This window comes from Myxine glutinosa, chromosome 1, assembly GCF_964187855.1.
Source record: "Myxine glutinosa chromosome 1, kmMyxGlut1.1, whole genome shotgun sequence".
NCBI classification, from domain to species: Eukaryota; Metazoa; Chordata; class Myxini; order Myxiniformes; family Myxinidae; genus Myxine; species Myxine glutinosa.
The window spans coordinates 175,863,336-175,885,799 of record NC_136261.1 but is presented as its reverse complement, the minus strand read 5'-3'; the positions used below and the strand labels follow the sequence as shown (position 1 = coordinate 175,885,799).

Below are 22,464 nucleotides of genomic sequence, written 5' to 3'. Positions count from 1 at the left end.
GCATTTCAATGCATTTCAATGGGGAAATTTGATTTGAGATACGAGCAATTTGACTTACGAGCTCGGTCACGGAACGGATTAAACTCGTAAGTCAAGGTTCCACTGTATATATATACATATATATATATATATATATATATATATATATATATATATATATATATATATATATATATATATATATATATATATATATATGCTTGTTGTATGCCATTGTTTTATTAATCTTAACTGACTGTTGTTTTGGAGTTTAACACAAGTTTGCTATTGTTTTGTTCATAATGAAACGGAAGCTTATGGAATAATCTACGCTAATAAATAGAGGTTGTGTGGTTGTAGCTTTGTCAGCAATATTCACTCGTCGATTGGTCGTGGCACTGCCAAATTAGGTGTGGCCATTTCTCCCTTCACTCACCGATAGGTTCCAGCAATGACCAATTGGGTGCGCCTGTTTTTCCCTTCACTCGCCGATAGGTCGCAGCAATGACCAATTGGGTGAGCTCGTTTTTCCCTTCACTCGCCGTAGGTCGCAGCAATGACCAATTAGGTGTGCCCATTTTTTTCCCTTCACGCGTGGATTGGTGGTGGCACTGACCCGGTCCATCTTGGTGGTATGTAAAATCACATGCTTTCCTCACCTCGTGTTTGCTCACCTCTCACAGCGTTTTTAAAAAAAACAAAAACTTGGGCTAAGGCTCTTAATAGAGCTGACACACACACAGACATACTGACGAGACAAACACTTAACACAGCCACTGAGCTTGGGGGAAGTGCTGTCACTACCGTCACTTCCCGGGATACTCGATACGAGCGATGTCATAACAATGGCGCCGATTTTCTCACCATACTCAGAATGGCATTTCCTCAAGAGCAATTCCATCCTCCCCATGGATGCCAACCAATGGGGATTGTCCATGATCTATCCTTTTCAAGCAAGGAAGCAGCACGTACCATTTTAAAGTCTTTGGTATGATTTGAACCGGTCCAAACCGAATGGGTGTTTTTAGGAGACACCATCTCCTCACTGGATGGCCGTTGACTTCCGACAGGAGCTTATCCGCCCTTTGCAAGGTGTTGTTTTTGGTCCTGGCAGGGTGTCACAGTCACCCTCCCCATGAGTAAAGCCAGTGAGGGGTGTTGGTTTAGTCGCCGACAACCCGACTATGTGGCAGGTGCACTGGGTTACATGTTACCAGTGGCAGTCCCAAAAGACTGACCCGACAGTAAAATATTGGTAATTATGGTGCACTGGTGCAGCGTCTTTATCACACACTTTCCTCACCTCGTGTTACCTCACCTCTCACAGCGGTGATTACAATATGGGTGATTCCGGTATGGCGTCTTCATTACACCCTTTCCTCACCTTGCGACATCCTGGTGATTACGATATTGATCGCGGTGCTATTCCTGACAATTTCACGTTTCAATCAAGCGGCCAACCATGTTCAGTGGGCCAACAAAGGTACTTCTGCTTGTAGGGCGGTGGTAGCCGCTAGTAAGGTTAAATTGACAATGGGATAGCGGGTCCACAACTGGGCATAACCAGAAAGGGAATAAATGAACAGGAAAGGAAGAGAGAGAAGGGGAGGAAACATTGAAATCAGCAAGAAAGGGGGTTTGGTTAAGAGAGGTTAATGGAGGTAATAAATATGAGTCAGGATGGGAGATGACACAAGGTAGTGGTGCACTGTCTGCTTGAAGGCCTGGAGGCGAGGCTGGGAAAGAATGGCCTATCAAAGGTGATTGCATAGACTGGAGGAGTGAGGAACAAAGGAGTTGGTTGAGGTGTGTGGTCAGCCTGGATTTTGGAAGCTTTAGCAGAAGGTTGTTACTGGAATAACACAATAACAGGATTGGAGGACAGAGCAGAGCCAGCAATATTGGAGAAAAGGCGATAAAAAACAGAGAAACCACCGACCTGCCTGTGATGTACAAGCAACAGAACCTGTGCTTCGACAACATCACGGGAGATTCCAATAATGTTGAGAACTTTAGATTCCACAGAATCCAGGAGACAGATGCGATGCTGGGGAGAGCTCATAGGAGACAGCAGTACTCCATTGAACTCTGGACAAAGGCCTTGCAGACTGTGAGTATCTCTGATTTTCCAAGGAAAGACTTGGACCGACGACGGATGTCCAGTCTGTGGCTAGCTTTGGAGACCAGCTATTTGTTTGACCAGGAGAGGTCATGGGTGATGGAGAGGCCAGGAAGTTGAAGAGACAGAACCATTTCCAGTGGCTGACCATGGAAATATACAGGTGGATTTGTTTAACGATCCTTTGAGTGACAAGGTGAGACAGTAACTTTTACCAGGATTGAAGGATGTGTTCCATTTATCAGACCAGTATCTAATAACGCAGCTGATGTCCGTCTAGCAGTGGGGGGGGGGGGGGGGGGGGGCACAATGTGGAGTTGTCTGCAAAAAGGATGACAGTGTTTTCCAGAGCATCGGGGAGGCCATTTATATAGATGAGGAAAAAGATTGGGTCCAACATGCCACCTTAGGGAAATCAAGCCTCCAGTGGGAGAAGAGTGGAGAGGATTCTAATAATTGCAACACGACTGAGAGTGGAGGAAGCCAAAAATTTAGGAATGAAGGTGGCCTTCTATGCCACAGGGAGAGAGCATGGCAAGAAAAGCAGGACGCCAGACTGTGTCGAATGCCGGAGAAATGTCCAGGAGACAGTCCCTTTAATTTTTACCCAAAATAATATGGCTATTCGTTTTCTGGTGGGCCTAAGATGTCAGACCTGTAGGCCTCTGTTGATTATACACTTGCCGGGTTTGTTGTGTCAGATTTCTACTGGGTTTGTTTGGGTCGAGTGTTATTCACGGTGAGCAACCACGAAAAATCTAATCATATGTTGAACAAAAATTATTAGGAAGGTTTAATCAAGTCCTTCACACACTGTACGTGTCTCCCTAAAAAAAAAAAAGCATTATGTAATTTTTGAACGGCCCCATTTTGGGGTTAAACAGTCCGTGACCGTGTGATGAATCAGCTTGTTCTGAAATAACCGTGGCAGAAGTTGTCATGGATGAGAGGTGTCGAGTTCGTCTTTTAATAGCGCATTAAATAATGTGTTTCCCAACCGTGCTGATCATCGTTTACGAGTTCTTTAAATGCTCGTTTTCCAATCGGCCTGTTACCGGATATTGTCGCAGGTTGTGACCACAGTGTGGTCATTCCTGTTTTTATACAGGATCTGAGGTTCCTAATGGGGCACCTACGTGCACACAGACATACACACACACACACACACACACACACACACACACACACACACAATACAAGACGAAACCAGCATCCCGAAATTTTCTTCAAAACTTTTAATGGCCTGGTATGAGCACAACCCTTGCGCCTTCCAGCTTCTGTCAGTCCTATTCCTTCCTTCTGTTATTTAAAGGGTCAGCTACTAATTGCCTTATATCAAATCCAATCGTTACTTCCAAGTCTTCCTACTATTACTAGATTTTTATTGCTGTTTTGTATCATTTCTACTTCACCTTCCCGATCCCACCATCAGTATTTATTCTCCTCTTCAATCAGTCTTTCAGTTCTTCCATGAACCTCGATGACGTGTATAAATATCATAAAGGAATACCTTTAGATAATTGGCATATGCAGCTTAACCATGAACTGCTACCAGTAATAGTGTTCCAGGAGCTAAAACATAAGGAGCTTTGCATTGGGATATTCCTGTTTATGCCATTGGAGTGACACGAACATCGTAATTAGCCAACAGCACACCAACCAAGTGCTGCACATTTCAACACCAACCAACATTTCAGCAGTGATCCCACCTGTCAAGTTCAAAGTATATCCTTTGGTTTGTGTAGACGTCACGGTGCAGTGAGCACACGGGTTTTACTGTAGCCCGAATATCCCAGCACAGGATTTCCGTGTCCTAATTTAGGTACAAACAGGAAGTGCAAAAGGTGGTGAGACATGGTCAATCTTTGAGGAAACCTAACACAATTCTAAATAAATCCTAACACATAAATAAATAAATCCTAACACAATTCCAGGATGTTTAAAATTATGCAATTTTAACTCGACATCTATCTTGGTTAGATAGTGCGGAGTGCAGTGTCTTCCTTCAGGCTTGGACTGAGCGTTTGAAACCGATTATTTTCGGGATCAAGACACGCTTTGAAGATCATGCAAGATCGAAGCAAAACAAATGGTTCGTTTTCGATAAATTAACATGACACTCTTGGAAAAAGAGTGAGCTAACCTTTTGGAATGGTTTACACTTTCTTTGTAAGCATTTATAGTGAAAGCAATTATGTACATTCGTGTTCATAAAATTATAAAATTTTGCCTTATGAATCACAACCCGTCGGGAACCTATTCCCCTTTTTCCCATTGAAACATTTCCCTGACATTCGCGGATTCGACAATCATGGCGTTTTCCAGGAACGTATCCCCCACGGAAGTTGGAGTGTGTGTGTGTGTGTGTGTGTGTGTGTGTGTGTGTGTGTGTGTGTGTGTGTATTGTTACGAGTCACTCCCGACTAAGTGTGTACAAAGCCAAATGTCACTCCTGACTGAGTATATTACAGGGTGACTAAAGTACGATTCCCAGCCTGCAAGCTGACCGAGCGGTTGTTGGAAGCTTGAACTTTTGGCTTAGTGCAAGGAGTTTAAACTGCCATGCTGGCGGCTCAGGGGAGCTTCAAACCCGATCCGAAAAATGTCAATCAAACAAAATGAAATACAATCAAACAAAATGAAATTTACTTCAAAGAATGCAAAATTAGACAATAAGCAAATCATATAAGTATACAACAAAACACAACATGCATTTTAAAGGCCATTTTCCCTGCTAGAGCGGGGGTTAGCCTTGCGGTCCCCATGACAATCTATTTTGCCCTATTTTCTGCATCTCTCCTTGTTAACCCCCTTGCCCGCATTTCTTCTTCCACCATCTTTAGCCAAGTCTTTCTCGGTCTTCCCCGTCTTCTACTTCCTTCTACATTCATTTCCATCACTCTTCTCAACCAGTCACTTTCATCCTTCCTCAACACATGACCAAACCATCTCAACCTGTTCCTCTTCACAGCATCAATCACAGGCTCTAATCCCATCATCTTTCGCAATTCATCATTTGTCTTCCTCTCTCTCAACGATACTCCGCACATCCGTCGAACCATTCGCATTTCCACCCTTTCCAACCTTCGTTGCTGCTCTACGTTCATTACCTATGTCTCGCTCCCATAAATCATAACACTTCTCACACATGCAGCATACACCTTTCCCTTCAGCTTCAACGACACTCCCCTCATCATCAGCACGCCACTCAATTCCCGAAACTTCTTCCATGCACATCTCACTCGAGCAACCGTTGCCGAGTCTGATCCACCTTCTCCATTCAGCATGTCTCCGAGGTAGCAAAATGTTTTCACACCTTCCAGCTTCACACCGTCTCCAAGATCCAACTCAACATTTCCTCCATCTGCAGCTCCCTCTGTGCACACCTTACATTTGAATGTAGCTGCCACACTGGTTAATGACCCTCTCAGACCACTACATTTTTGATGAACCCACTCAGCGCACATTGTACACTGAATGGCGTTCACTCCGACACCCTTCCTACACACAGCACAGGGCCACTTCCCAGTTCTTTCCACCTCACCACATGCTTTACCACTTGCCATCACCTTCGTCTTTCCGATATTCACCTTCAGACCTTTTGTCTCCATACATTCCTTCCACGTGTTCATCTTTTCCTTCAGTCCATCCATACTTTCCGCAATCAACACCAGATCATCTGCATACAACAACTCCCACGGTAAACCCTCCTTTACGTTCTGAGCCAGCACCTCCATCACAGCTACAAATAGTAGTGGACTTAGTACTGACCCCTGATGCACTCCCACCTTCACCTCAAACTCACCACTGTTCCCGTCCTTCGTCCTTACAGCTGTGCGCGCTCTTTTGTACATTGCCATCACCACTCTGATCAACCATTCCTCCACTCCTAACTTCCTCAATGCCCATGTCAATACTTTGCATGGAACCCGATCGAATGCTTTCTCCAGATCAACAAACCCAAGAAACAACTTCTTCCTCTTCTCCATGTACTTCTCCTGCAACTGCCTCACAATGAAAAGCGCGTCTGTCGTTCCTCTTCCTGGCATAAATCCAAACTGCATTTCGTCGATCTTCACTTTCTTCCTTATCCTCCTCTCCAACACCCTTTCCAATACCTTCATTCCATGCTCCAATAACTTTATCGCTCGGTACGAGCCACACTCCAGAGGGTCACCTTTTCCCTTGTATAGAGGGACGAGGGTACTCAGTTCCAAATCCACTGGAATGCGGCCTTCTTTCACCACCAGATTACAGATCTCTGTCATTCTCTTCACACCCCAACTTCCTGCTGCCTTCAACATATCTCCCACAACTCCCGTCGGCCCTCCCGCTTTTCTACCCTTCATTGCTTTTATCGCTTCCTCAACTTCCTTCTCAGTTATCTTCTCTGCCAGTCCTAAAACTGGGTTACTCTCTATGTTGCCATCCCATTCATTCTCTGTATTCAACAGCATTTCCATATATCTTTTCCATCTTCCTTTAATTCCATCTGGGTCGACAACGATTTGTCCCACTTCATCCTTCAAGCAGCTCACCCCCATCACATCACACCTCTCTTTCGCTATCTGCTTTGCAATCCTGAATACCGCTCTCTGACCCTCTTCCGAATCCAAGCGTTCTCCGAACATTTTCCTACATGCCTCCTGCGCCTTTGCTACCTCTTTCTTTGCAGCCTTCCTGGCTGCCTTATAACTTTCATGCTCTGCTGTTTCTGCTCCCGTACCCTTCGCCTTCTGCCACTCCCTGAACTTCTTCCTCTTCTCGTCAATCCTCTTTCCAACTTCATCATCCCACCACCATGTTTCCGAGTGCCTCGGTGGTCCTTTTGTCCATCCACATACCTCACCAACGGCTCCCAACAGACTAGCTTTCATTGACGTCCAACCACTTTCAAGCTCAACCACATCATCCACGACCCTACTCAGCCTCTCTTTTAATGCCTCCCTTACTGTCACCTCTTTCAACCTCCACACCTTCATTCTCGGTTGGTACTTCACCCGCCGAGCTCTCCTCGCACCTTTCACCCTTACGTCGCAGACAACCAAGTGGTGCTGTGAAACAGCCTCCTCCCCCGGGATTACCTTTGTGTCTCGGAGGTGCCCCCTATCTCGCCTACGCACCATCAGGTAGTCAACGGTTGTCGTCGACCCACCTGACGTGTATGTAACAAGCTTATTATCCTCTTTCTGGAACTGAGTATTACAAATCAACAAATCGGCTCCATCAGCAAACTCCAAAATCCTTTCACCTTCTCCATTTCTCACACCATATCCGTAACCCCCATGAACTCCGTCAAAACCATCCATACTCCTTCCCACATGTCCATTTAGGTCTCCTCCTACCACAACAACTTCCTCATCTTTCACGTTTTCCATCAGCTTCTCTATCGCACACCAGAACTTGTCCTTCTCTTCATCGCTCCGACCAACCTGCGGAGCATATCCTGAGATGACGTTCACCAAGAGCTTTCCAATCATCATTTTCACCATCATCAACCTATCACTCACTCTAGTCACACTCACCACACTGTCTACAAACTCCTCAGAAAACAGGACACCAACACCATTCACGCCCTCCAGGCACCCTTGCCACACAAACTTGTATTTCTGTCCCTGCCTACCCTTCACCATTCTCACACCACTTCCCTTCCATCTCGTCTCTTGCACACAACATATGTCCACTCTTCTTCTGACCAATACTTCCACCACTTCTCCTGATCTCCCTGTGGTCCCTACATTCCATGTCCCAAACCTCAGAAACCGATCTCCACTTCGGGCTGTACCCTGCCCACATGTAGTTGTAATTGTCATGGTTCTCTTTTTGAGGCAATGTTTTTTATGGCCGGATGCCCTTCCTGACGCCAACCCTCTTAGTCACCTCCTACGACATGCAGGGATACGGCGTACCTATTCTTATCCAGGGTACACACTGGGAAACATTTAAAACATGGAAATCCTGGGGGGGGGGGGGGGGGGGGAGGGGGATCACGGCTGCGTTTTAAACATATTTAAATAAATATTTAAACAAAACCATGAAAACAATCTGGGAAAAGTCTCTAAGTGAGAACGTGGATTTGAGAAAGCAGGAGCAGAGGTGAAAGAACAAACGAGAATATAGGGGGCGGGGCACAAGTCGAGACGAGGAGGCCGCACGAGACACCAGGCCGCACGAGGCGCGGACAAAGAAACGACTAATTACACACAAATTTGCAACAACTACAAAACCAAAACCAAATAGAAACACACAATAACACATACACAACAAAATACGCAGCGGAAATTTGACAAAGAAACGAACGGGAAAACACTCAAACTTTGATGTCGTGGAGAGATCAAAGCAAGCCCCGTCGCTCGAGGGACCGGAAGCGGAAAACCGCATATAAGTATGACGGACTTAATTAATTAATAATGACAGACTGAATTAACACAGGCCACATACAGACGATACGAAAGGCCGACACAACATCACACATACAGACCCTCTATCTAACCAAGGGAAGGGAAAGGGAAGCAAATAAAAAAAACAATATTCACAGGGAATTGAAATTAAACGGGATATGAGGATAGGAATGGAATGTGGTTCAGGCCTGTTTGAAGGGCAGTTTAATCGATGCTCGACAGAGCGGGGCTTGGTGGGAACAAGCGTGAATGGACCAGTCATCATGCTCTGCAATTCCTTTCTCTTTTGATCCTTTTCCTTTTCTCAACCTCCTTCTTTCAACACAGCAAGTCCCTCAGCAAATTCATCGAGGTCGACTCCTTCATGTAGCACTCGCCGAGCCCGATCACAGCATGAAGCATATAGCGTTTTCCACAGAGACCCAAGAAGCACCTTTTTCCACAGAATACGCTCTTTTCCTTTTTGTACACCTCCTTCATGCACAATTAATCCTTCAGAAAGTTCGTAGACATCACACAAACACGCTCAAAGAAGCCATTCACGCGACGAGCAAGGATCACTTTTTACCGCACCGCCAAGAGACACTTCTTCTTCTTCCTACCCTTTTCCCACACTTTCTTACTTCAAAGAAAAAGGGTTGAATCGTTTCCAAAGCTGTTTTTGTGCACCACCACCAATAGTCAAAATCACGTGGCATAAAGGAAGTGGATATGGGGTAAACTTTAAGAAAAAGGAAAAATAAATACGAAAAGGTCCTATTTGGGGATCCACAGCTGAACTGGCATTTCTACGCAATGCACCCTAAACGACACGACGTAAGTACACCCCATGTAAAGTTTTGACTTTTTCAACATATTTCAACATACAGCTATTTGACCTTCATTTCAACAATATTGATAGATAAAGGTGATATAAGATAACAAATATCATGAAACATTTACATTTTGTAGTCCATTGCATAATTTAAATAAACATAAATGCAAATTTCGCATTTGGAAAAAGTAAGTACACCCCTACATTTATCACTACTTCAAATACCTAAAATTAGAATCAGGTGCACCAGCTCAGGTGCAAATGATTAGAACATCGTAAGAGAGGATCTTGAAGGAACCTGTCTTATTTAAACCTCAGACATTTAGTTTGGTTTGCTCTTTGTTGTTGAAGTGTGTGGCGTCACCATGCCTAGATCAAAAAAGCTCCCTGAGGCCTTCAGAAAGAAGGTTATAGATGCCTACAAGTCTGGGAAGGGATTTAAAAAGATCTCCAAACAATTTGAAGTCAATCATTCGACTGTCCGGAAGATCTACAAGTGGAGAAGATTCCAAACAACTGCCAACTTGTTCAAGCCAGGCTGCCCCAGCAAGTTCAGCCCGAGAGCAGACCGCAAGATGCTGAAAGAAGTCTCTAAGAACCCCAGAATGTCATCACGGGACCTACAGGTAGCTCTTGCCACTGTTGATGTCAAAGTGCACGAGTCTACCATTAGAAAGAGGCTGCACAAATTTGATCTACATGGGAGGTGTGCCAGGAGGAAACCTTTGCTGTCCAGAAAGAACATCAGGGCAAGACTAAAGTTTGCCAATGAACACCTAGGCAAAGACCAGCACTTCTGGAACAATGTGCTCTGGACAGATGAGTCAAAGGTAGAGCTATTTGGCCACAGTACCAGAAGACATGTTTGGCGAAAACCAAAGACAGCATTTGACCACAATAACCTGATACCAACAGTAGGGTGCATCAAACGCCCCATGATTTTCAAAAAGTTGTTGTATTTTAATGTCTATTCCCTCAAATGTTACACTTGTTGGTAGAAGTATGTATGCAAAAAATAGATGAAATCAGAGGTGGTCCTGGGTGGCCACCGGCCACTTTTATATATTTAGGGCCATTTAGGGCCACAGCTAAACTACTTTACAAGATAATGTAAAATTAACTACAAGATAATGTAAAATTAACCATTATACCTATATACAAAAGTAAAGTCCTACTTTTACTAAATGCCTAATATCAAACAGTTAAAACAACCTTACATGTCAATGTAAAATTAACCAAAATCGTTCTTCATATTACAAAGTTGTAGTACAGTGTTGTAGTATTGTACTTTCATTGATTAAAAGTTTGAAAATGTATTAAGCACAACGCCAATGTCACTACTCCAACTTTGCTCGTTTCCGCAAATTTGGCCTCGCTTTGCGGTCACATTCAACCACTTGAAGAAGATTTTGGAAGTGGTCTTCTCTTCTTGCAGTTGAGACAAAATCAGTTGCGAGCTTTACTGCTCTCTCCGCAGGGTCATTCACAACATTAAGCCCATCCACAATGGACTTGGCTGCCTTGAAGTGCTCATTGTTCTGCCAAGTGTCAACATCCTCTGTTAGGAAGGTCATATCTAGGTGAAGAAGGTTTACTGTAAACCACGAGTCCTCGTTCACAAGATCAGCCAGGGTTGTCGCTTCTGTAATTTTTGGAAATGACGGTTTGCCATATCCAGAACCGTAGCGGTGTTTTGGAGTGCTTGGCATTTCATCTGGTTGTATGGCCAGTAACACATCTGCAAGGGCACGACGATCCTTTTGAGGAATTGCATTGCTGAACAGTGCCAAAACAACCAGTTCTGGGGTTAAATACCACAAATGTCTATCAAAGGCTTTCACAGCGCTGACTGAAATGGTTGAGTTGACAGCTTTATAGTTGAGCAGAGTCTTGTAAAAGCACAAATCAAACCATGGGGCATTTGAAGCAGACTGACATATGAGCCACCAATCACAATAAATATAAACAACAAAAACAACAAACTCCTTCAGTTTTTTCTGTTGATGTTGTGTTGTTACAGTTCCTCGAGGTAGTAGAGAAATTTGCTCTTCAAGTAGGCATATTTTGATGGAATAAAGAATCTTTGACATCCACCTTGCTTTATGCATGGCCCCTGGTCTGTGGAGTGTTCCTTGTTTTGTGACATCATCATCGAGGACTACCTGGCAGAGTTGTGCCATTTCCTTGTAGTCTTCCCTACAGTATGAAGCGCTTGTGCGGATTGTGCTTAAAACCTTGTTTTTGCAGGATAAAAGCAGCTGTTGTGCATAGTCATTGTACATGGAAATGTCAATTTTGGTTAAACTTTCATTCTTTGCATGCGATATGCGTTCCCAATTCTTCTGGAATTTTTGGAACAAAGATACTTCTGGAGACTTTGATGCCTCAATTTTGAGAACGTCAAACACATGATCCAGGATTACCTCTCCAACATGATGGCGACATGCACACCACAGAAGAGCACGGTCCAGTTTTGATTGAATGGTAACACAGGCAGCTGTAACGTGTCCAGTGTTTGATGCTGTTGTGTCAAAACATAAGTTGACAACTGATTGTTTGCACTTCCATGAATGTAGATACGTGTAAGTGTGCTCGGCAATGATGTCACCTGATGACCTATCACTTCCAGGAGGATATCTAGCCACCCCCAGTAGCTTTACATCAGTGGCATTCCCAACCAACACTGGCAATCTTTCTTCCTTGACATTCTTGTTTGTGAGCGTTGGTATCTGCTTGCCATCCCAGTGAAGTGTTGCAGCTGTTGGGGCGATCCAATTTTCTTGAATATCTTTGGCGATAGCACTTGTTATTGATCGTTGAGCCTTATCAGCAGTTGAGTACGACTTGGCCACACGACGTGGATCACCTCCTGCCTCTTGAATTACAGCTTTGGTGAGCACAACCTGTTGAACAGGAGTTATGTTTAGTCGAGTAGCAACAGACACAACTGAATGTCTTTTCAGAATATCATGAGGAATAAAGGCAGATGTACCTGCATATGTTGATCTGTGGTGACTACGCTTCCTTTGAAACTCTGGAATCGCCTCTTCTTCAGTTTCTTCCAAGCTATCTGCAGAGTCACTATCATCAGAGCATACAGAACTAATTGTCATCTCTTGTACACTGGATGATTCATGACGTTCTCGTCTTGAAGCTTCCGCTAAGAGGCGTTTTTCTTTTCTATGATCTTTATCAACTTTCTTCTTGTCAACACCACCAAATGAGGCTACTCTGTCAGATTTCATTGACTCTAAAAATACTCTATCTTCCTCATTCTTAATGTTTGTCATTGCATCTTTTGTCCATACACCAAAGGTCTTATCAAGACGTTCATTCATGGTTTGCAACTTAGCCAAAGTGCTTGGAGATTCTCGGCGAGAAACAGGTATTTGACGCAATTTGTTATTGTCATTAAGAAGGTCAAGTATTAGTTTGCAGCATTGATGGTCTGAAAGCATAGGAATATTTGCTTTAGTGTAGAATTTTTTCAGCTGGATAAGGACGATGCTGGCAGATTTCCATTTCAGTAGCTGAGTTTGTTTGCCTTCACATATTTCTTTCTGGATGTACCACATCACGCATCGAAGAACCTGCCGGCAAGTTGGGAGGCGGACTCCTGTCAATGTACCATCTGCTTCTGTAAAAGCATTGCCAAGACCAAAAATGGCACTTGCTAATCTGGTCTTCTTATCTGCCATCTGAAAGAAAATAAAGGATATTATTAGACTACTAGTATGGGACCCACGATTAGACCTCCGATTTCATTCATGTAAAAATACAAACTAATTATCAAACCATCGTTTTTTTGCATAAAATTGTTATATTTGTATTCCTCTCATCAAGACCTTCAATTTGATACCAAACATGACTAGGTTTGGGTGTAAAATAACAAAATCAAACATTTTTACATAGTGCGGCCCCGAAAATGGCCCTAAATATATAAAAGTGGCCGGTGGCCACCCAGGACCACCTCTGATTTCATTTATTTTTTGCATACATACTTCTACCAACAAGTGTAACATTTGAGAGAATAGACATTAAAATCCAAGAACCTAAGGGCGTTTGATGCACCCTAACCAACAGTAAAGCATGGTATTGTAAATATTATGGTTTGGGGCAGCTTTGCTGCATCAGGGCCTGGGCAGCTCACCATCATAGAATCCACTGTGAATTCTTCATTGTACCAGAGGGTGCTTGAGGATAATTTGAAGCCATCTGTCGGAAAGTTGAAGCTCAACCGAAGGTGGACCTTGCAACATGACAATGACCCTAAACATACCAGTAAATCCACCAAGGAATGGATGAAAAGAAAGAAATGGAGTGTTCTGGAATGGCAAAGTCAAAGCCCGGATCTAAATCCCATCGAGATGTTGTGGGGGGATTTGAAACGAGCTGTGCATGCAAGAAACCCCTCAAACATCTCAATTTTTTGTTGAATAAATTATTGCAAAGTCAATTCACCATTGTTTTTTGTTCAATTAGATCACCTTTATCTATAGATACTGTTTAAATGAAGATCAAATATTGATATGTCCACATATGTTAAAAAGATAAACATTTCATGGGGTGTACTTACTTTTTCCACATGCGAAATTTGCATTTATGTTTATTTAAATTATACAATGGACTACAAAATGTAAATGTTTCATGATATTTGTTATATTATATCACCTTTATCTATTGATATTATTGAAACTAGGACGTGCCCGTATGTGGGTGCCCGTTCCTTGCCAAAAAAAAAAAAAAATGTCTTCGCCCATGCATGCATGGGCGTGCCCATGGGCCCATGGGCGTGCCCGTAAGTGCGTGATGTGACCGTACAATGAATGTATCGTCCCGACACCGCAGCTCGGATGGCGCTGCAGTTAATCGGGCCTGTATCGGCAGAGTTATTATAAACGTGTACTACAATCGATCGTACCTTACAACAATCAACACAGATTGCAACGTCAAATAAATGAATACGCTCTCAAATGTGCCGTCCGAGGCAGCGTCTGCTCGCCACGTTCAGCGTCACTATGACTATCCGTAAGTCCGGAAGTGACGTCCTCATTTGACTGTCCGGAAGGTCGCATATCGCAGTTACGATGAATCGCAAATTCGTTTTAATTAGTTTTAAAACATAGTTTAACGCCAACATAGTTTGCCAACGTGAAATAAATGAATACGCTCTCAAATGTGCCGTCCGAGGCAGAGTCTGTTCGCCACGTTCGGCACACGTGATAGCTCGCTGCTCTCTGATTGGTTGAATCGTACCCCTCTATTTACATGAAATGGTTTGGTCCAAAGCGAACGGCTTGCGAGTACGGTGACAATCCCCCCCCTCTATTTACATGAAATGGTTTGGTCCAAAGCGAACGGCTTGCGGAGTTTGGTAAAGAAATCGCCATAGCTCGGTAACTACTTGTCCGATTAATATGAAACCTTGAAAAGGCACATCCTCGGGTCCCCAGCAATATACCTGGCAAGTTTCAAGTATATCGGACCCGTGGTTGTCGAGAAACAGCGGTCACAGACAAACACACAAACACACAAACACACAGACACACAGACACACAGAGATTACTGGAATTATAGATAGATGAAGATCAAATAGCTGTATGTTGAAATATGTTGAAAAAGTCAAAACTTTACATGGGGTGTACTTACTTTTTCACGTGACTGTATATGTATATGTATATATACAGTCATACCCCGTTTTACGCCATTTCGACCTACGTCAAATCCGACTTTATGCCACTCTTCGAGAGTAAATTTCAGTTCAACGAACGTCATTATGTGCGACTTTACATCACTACTACGGACGTGAAAAAAATTAAATTTTTCCTTAAAAATATATTTAAAATAAATAAAATAGTACATAAATTAACAATAAAAGAAGCTAAAAAACAATTAAAAATACAATAAAAAGCACATTTAAAATATTTTTAAAATGTACGTACAGTATACTGTATGTATGCAAGCTGCTGGTTCTCATTCAAAACAAAGGCGACGCCATATGCATTTTGTCCTGTGCTGCGGTCGCGTGCTTGCTTTGCCTTTCGCTGGTATTTTTGAGATTATTCCTTTACTGTGTAAAGGTTCCTTTACTGTGTAAAACAACCAACGTAATGTGGCAATGGCGAAACATGACGATGCCGGCTCGGACGACCGTCCGTGGCAGACGTCATGTCACCGTGCAGAGTGTGCAATGTCCGCGACGAGGTCAGGCCCCATGGCCCATGGCCCATGTGAAACGAACGACCGTGTCATGCCTCGAGCCTCGTCGGGCACCTCGCCGGCATTGACGATCCGAACGACGTGTGCATGTGCACATGTGCATGGATTTGCAAATGCCTGCCTGTACGTCGTCGTTTCTGCGTATATCGCATCGTCCAAAAATAAAGAAGCAAGCAACTTCGGCCGCTTGAGGAAAGACGGGGTATGCCTACGACTCGGAGGCGAGCGTCGATCCCCGGGGCGGCCGGGTTCACGGAACCCTGAGCTCGTTCGTTCGTCACAGACGACACGACACGACCACCGGTGAAACTGCTCGGACACGTTGGGTAAAGCACGCCGTGGGGAAGCGGGCCGCGGAGCCACTCGGCACACAAGCCAGCTCACGGTCGACACGTCCGTGCCGGTCACCCCGTTCGAGGAGAAGACCCGACCAATAGAAAACAACGGAGGGACTCCCGACGGGGAGCGGCAAAGATTCAGGGCGAAGCCGCAGCCTCCTCCAGTTATTTACTCTAGTTTTACGGTGTTTGTCTTCATTTTAAGGCATTTTTAAGACATTACGCCCGGTTTACGTCAAAAACCGAGTTACGTCACGGCTTATGGAACCAATTAATGACGTAGGCCAGGGTATTACTGTATATGTATATATGTGTGTGTATATATATATATATATATATATATTCGTAAAAAGGCCCATCATATATGATGGTTTGGAACAGTTTATTCAATGGTGCAGCCTCGTGAGCGTGCCACAGTCTGAAGCCTTAGCCTAGTGTCAGGTGTGCTAATTTCTTCTTTATTTATTCGGCATCATAAGGAGGTAAATTAACACTCGTTTTATTCTGCACGCATTGCACATCATGTGCAGCAAATTTCACCTCCCTGTGCCATGTATTTATTGTTATTTAAAAAAAACGCTTCTGTCCACCGCCCTTGAGGCTCGGTTTGCAAGCCACCGTCTAGAATCAATTCATCATGTGCAGCAAATTTCACCGACCTGTTCCATGTATTTATTGTTATTAAAATTAAAAAAACACTTCTGTACACCACCCTTGAGGCTCGGTTTGCAAGCCACCGTCTACAATCAATTCCAATAGAAGAGACATAATTACTCTTTTATGGAAAATGTTTTCAAGTTTGTTTTCTCCTCAAAAATAGATTGCAGTGAACACACATTCGTGTTAAATGATTGGCCTTTAAAACCTACCCTTATAAAGGGGGACCGACATCTGAACACACAAACTGACATTGTGTTTTATATGGTGGACCTGAAAAAAAGACCCAATCACATCTCTCACCTGTAATTGGAGGGAACGACCAATCAGCTCTCACCTAATTAATTAGTCCAGGTGGCTGGGATTGTAAATAAATTGACTCCTCCCATGCTCTTCCAGCCAAAGAAAGCTACAAAAAGCAACCCTGAAAAGATACTCAAGTAAGCCCTTTGCTCTTTAAAACCCTTCCCAGAGTTCCTCTGCAGCTGCAAAATATCCACAAGTAGAACTTGAGAATAAATTGAACAGCCAAGTCCCAGGTGGCACCTTTTGTATTATAAATCATCTTACTTTACCTTTTTCATAATATAATGGAACCTTCTCAAAATTATAATGAGTATGATTTGTTGTGATCAATAAATTTTCTTTCAAAAATGACATTATAAAGTGCATTTCCAAGAATGTGCCATAGCACATTGCCCACTGTCGGTGGGCCGATAAGGGTACTCACACCAGGAGGGTTGAGGTGCCCACTCGTAAGCCTAATGGAGCTCATATATTAATATTGAAATCCTTCTTGAGTTCATCCATGCAATAGCCGAGTCATATTCGGATTTACATATTACCTTCATTCACTTGATGATGCAATGGTATTTTTCACATGACAGGATGCATTGTGATAGATATTTCCTAGCCTACTGGTATTTGGAGCTCCTAATCCACACCTTCAGTTTTAACCTGGCTTCTCAGATCATGTACTCTTGAAAGTGTTAATCTCTCAGGCCTTAAGAGAACCACCAAGGTTCATCATATATCATTGCAAGGCCAAGTCTTTAGTTTGCAATCCTCAGCTTATAATAATATACAAAGTCTTTATTTGATGTCATGAAATATGGCTGCATCCCTATGTGGTCCTTCCCATTTACCTCCGCACCCCTTCCCAACCCCCCCCCCCCCCCACCTCCCCCCACTCCTACTTGAAGACATGTAACCTACGGCCCTCTGTCCCAATTGCATCCCGCGACGGAGGATGTCTCAGGTTGGTGGCTTTGCAAATTATTGTTTCTTCTGTTCTTGTTCCTCCTGCCTTCTCACCTATGCCAACATGAATTGTACCAGAAACCCTTTCTTTATTACCTTCCACAAGTCTAAACTTAACGGTCAACTCTTCATTCATTCATCTCACTCTCCTCTTGCTGAGAAAACCGTCTTCCTTAGTCTGTTACCTCGAGCTCTTCCCTCCAGGATTTGAGGTCTGCTTGTATATGCATTAAATTGTGGAATATGTGTTTGTAATACATGTTCTTGTAGTTTCCCAGTAGCAGTTAACAGTTAATACAAGGTTACCTGGCACCCTGAGCTTGGGTATAAAGTGGGAATAGGATGGCCAACTCAATCAGATCATTGCATCATTTTGAAGCATGTTTACAATTGTCTATCAGCATGACAATGGCAGCTCGATGCTGGCACATCTGGATGTCCTTGCTGGCAGCACACTCCGATGATACTTTCGCAATGGGTTATAGCTGTTCAGCCAATGAGAAACTTCATTTAATCAGCTAATGATAGTGGGTCTCGTTAGACAACGCTGGCATGAGTATAGTGGGTTAGGTTGAGTCTGGCATTCGTAGATCACGTATTGATTATGACACGACACAGTAAGGCCTTTGCCAATTCAAGCTACATTCCGTGAACAGGTTTCCTGGGCACTTTATAATCGAGCACCGTCAATGAAATACGACAAAACAAAACGGACTAGTTATAGGTCACAAAAGCAAACTATTTCAATATTTTGATGAAAACTACATTCAACCGAATACCTGTGATAAAATGAAACATTTGATACACATCTAGAAAATGAGATGAGATCAGTAGTGAATAGTGATGCTGTTGAGCTTGAGCTGATGAAAGCCCTCGCTGCGATTATCACTGTGCAAGGTCTTGGCAAGTTTGAAGGAACAGACAGTGACATATGTTTTGTTTGAAAAGATCTCTGGTATCAAGTTTGAGGAATCATATTCATAGTTTTAAATTTCTATCAGTTTGCCATCTTACTATAAATCATAGTCTGTCTGTCCGTCTGTTCCCAGGTGCCGCAAAAACGGCTGAACCGATCACAACGAAATTTTGGGTGGGTAATCCTGGGACCCCCTGGAGTAAAATAAGGTATATTGTTTTTCCAATTTTCCAATTTTCCAGTTTTTCCAAACACGATGGAATAATATTTACCGATATGAACAGTGACGTTGCTTTTATTGAAATTCTACAAATACTGTTTAGATTTTGATGATTTGCATGTGATATGATTTAACGGATGTTTATATGAATCGTTTAAAATAAAAAAACCCTTCAATGTCTGATATTTTGCCTTTTCATTTGGGCCTCCCAATTAAAGCCCCGCCCATAGGGCGGGTACCATTTCTAGTAGGTTTAATGCACTTGTTGATGCCTTGCAGTTAATTCCTCTCTACATATGCTTTTTAAGATGCACTAACAACCTGCGTTGAACTCATCGATGAAGTAACTATCCTCACGTATGTTAGCTTAACTGCCCACTTTTGCTTCCAAACTTCCTATCATTATTTAAACTGCATCATGCACCCCTACCCACATTTAAACCACATACAAAAGGTTTTCTTGAGAATTTTTGGACTTTTATTCCGTACACTTGTTCACCAGTGCCACCCACCTTACGTGCACCGCTGAACAGCATTTTCCCATCAGGACTGAAAACGAGATGGGTGACTCCGCCTTGATGCCCAGACATTTGGTCGATTTGGGAACCCTCTTGTGTAGAAAAGAGCCCGATCATTCGACTGTACGATGCAACCGCAATAATTGGCTGACATGGAGAAAATGCCATGCAAGAAATCATTCCAGGCACCCCATTTCCATTATTCACTGAGGGAAAGCAAAAGAAAGAGTGAATTAGCATTATGACGAGAAACTGGGGAGAGTATTGTAAGTGCGAGTTAAGAAATAGCAAATAAATAATATCAAAATGTGAACGTCCGTTTATAAAATGTATTTAAATTATAAGCCCGAGGTCAATGTCAGAAATTCAAATAGAGACATCAGGAAGAAGGGATTTCTTTGCTTCTCACATTTTGTAGACCACTTGAGAGATTCTCTGCCTGGTCTTTCTGTAGTAAATACCTGCAGGTGATTGTGAAACCCACAAAAGAGCTGCTCACCATCCGGGGAAAAGCACAAGCTGTATGCAGCTATGACTTCATCCTGCCACACAATATGATGACAAAACCTCAGCATTGCTGATGAATATGACAGAGGATATTATTACAGCAACTACAGGATGAGAGTGGGAAGTGTTAGGACATACTAGGTGGTTGTAGCCACGATAGCTGGCACGCAGCTCCCCTGTGAAAGCATCCCACATATGCACTGGGCTGCACCTGCTGGAACTTATGACACTGTGAGAGGTGGGGGAATTGTAAATAGATATCTGAAGCGAGTATATGGTCAAGTTAGAGAAAATAAAAATCAAATACTTACTAACAAGTGCTTGGGTCAACAGAAGACATAAGTGGGAACCAGCAGTAATCGTAGATTGTTCCACCCTCCTTCATCCGCAAAGCTGGCACCTGAAATGGAATCAACCATATAGCAGACAGAAAAATATCCTACATAACGTCAATCCATTACCAGTTAAAGAAAGGAAGGAATTATTTTAATGCTAACATATCAACATAATTGGAGCATTGAAAGACATCCACTAATCCAATTTCTGGTGGAATGATCAATTTCGCTAAAATGCAGATTGCAATTTTATAATATCTAAGGCTCATAAATGAGGGAGAGTGTTGAGAAGCAAGGGTTCATTTTCATGAATCTGAATACAATGCACAACTGAGCAGAACAACAAAAAGATGATGATGTAGACAAAGTGAATGGGTGCATTTGCACGAACACAAGAACAACACATAATAGTACAAATCAGCATGAATGCATCATCTGAACTAGAGAGTTCATAAAACACGTTACCCTATGCAGTCTGGAGAAAAAAGAACATTGGTGGGGTCTGCGAGCAGCAAATTTGATTGGTCGAGATGATGTAAAATGCTGTATTATTTTGTCCAAGTACTGCTAATCGAAAGGGCTTTGAAAGTGCCAAAAGATGATGTGTGTTCTACAGTGTCCAAGTATATAATTAAATTGAAATAAAATTAAGATTTTAAATGTTGTAGGAAAAAAGAATTTGGAAGTTTGCCACCGTTGATGCAGTGTCTTTGACACCACCCTATTTAACACGTTACATTAGTTATTTGTGCCTGTTGTTTGTGTCCTTCATGACACCACTAAAAACAGTAAGTTTCCATTTGGAATGATTTTCAATTTTGTTTCACTGCCCAACAAACAGAAAGACTAAAGCACTTATCTTACTCTGTACGCATGCACACCCAGGATGAGATTCTGTACAATTTGCAAAATTCAGAGCCAAAGTTCTGATAAATTGCAGGTTCCCATACTGATTAGTCTCCACAGTGTTCAAACTTCAAAATATACCATTCTATTGAATTTACATGTAAGTAGTTCCTCAATCATGGACTGATGTCTGTAGATAGATAGATAGACAGACAGACAGACAGACAGGGTGAACCAATTGCTCAACCCCTTTTGTGCTTCACATACAGAGTAATAAATCTCCCATCACTAGGCAAAAGGGGTTGATACATATTTTATGGAGTTTTTGTGCTGGAGAGGTCATTTGGGGGTTTCCATGAAATACAGAGCAGTTTAATATGGACACAACAATGGGAAAATGCAAAAAAAAACAACAGAATAGTACAATGAGTTGCTGTTTCATTTGGGGCAACCTATTAATGCATAAATAATGTGTGGCGGGGGATAGGATCCAAAGATGCCACTCTTTTTGCATACATTTTAAAGATGGTCTCTGTGTATGCTTTGTGAAATGGGGAGTGCAGAGAATATAAATACACTGCCTTGACCAAACAAACGTGTGAAGTGCATAACAAAAAGCATAGAGTTCTTTGTTTGCAAAGTAGGCCACTGTCAACAAAAAATTAATTTTATCTTCTTATACTTCAGATAAAGGTAAAACCTCGCCAATATAGGAGCTGCAATGGTGGCTTTGTTGTTTGTAGTGTGAAAAACTCGATAAATCTTATTTGCCAATAAAAGGACCATTACATCAAGGTAGGTGCAAAGCGGCCCTCCCTTTATATGGGATCGTTTCTCTGTATGCAACTTTAACACAGGGACTGAAAATTCGTTTCTCGGCTTCTACTCGATGAAATTGGCTGCAAATTTAAGAAATAAATGCTTTGTGCATCGAGGTAACATGTTCCAAATTTCAGCAATGTCCGTTTCCGCATTCTTGAGTTGTATTTAGAAAACCCTCGAATTCACGTTGGTATCTGTCCATCCGTCCATCAGCCCAAGATGTGTTGGCGATCATATCTCAAAGGCTATACATTGAAACTAGCTGTAACTTGGAATATACATCGGCCAATAGGTCTAATTAATGGCTTTCGAAACAAATTCCACCTAAGTGCTATAGTTTTTGCCTTAGAATTATATATATACAAACTTTATACCCCTTTAAAAGATTATTACAAAAGATCTAACGTGCTGGCTCAATGGCCTAATTGATAAAGCATCAGACTCCCAAGCTGGGGATTGTAGGTTCAGGTCCCATCTGGGTTGAATAATTTTTTCCCCTTACATTTTCAAGTC

At 42.6% G+C, this 22,464-nt stretch overlaps 2 protein-coding genes across 2 annotated transcripts in view; both read right to left on the bottom strand.

The window, feature by feature from the left end:
* Positions 1–11,922, bottom strand: part of LOC144889833 (uncharacterized) — a 191,209-nt gene extending 179,287 nt beyond the window's left edge. The window contains exon 1 of the mRNA XM_078771038.1: positions 10,400–11,922. The gene's annotated coding sequence lies outside the window, so the exon portion shown is untranslated. The remainder of the gene's footprint in view (positions 1–10,399) is intronic.
* WRAP53 (WD repeat containing antisense to TP53) overlaps positions 1–22,464 on the bottom strand; it is a 56,458-nt gene that overhangs the window by 24,108 nt on the left and 9,886 nt on the right. Inside the window, exons 4-8 of the mRNA XM_068122693.2 lie at positions 20,260–20,348; positions 20,087–20,177; positions 19,851–19,983; positions 19,436–19,647; positions 3,808–3,911 (exon numbers count right to left, since the gene is read on the bottom strand). Coding sequence (XP_067978794.2) covers positions 3,808–3,911; positions 19,436–19,647; positions 19,851–19,983; positions 20,087–20,177; positions 20,260–20,348 — 629 coding nt within the window. The remainder of the gene's footprint in view (positions 1–3,807; positions 3,912–19,435; positions 19,648–19,850; positions 19,984–20,086; positions 20,178–20,259; positions 20,349–22,464) is intronic.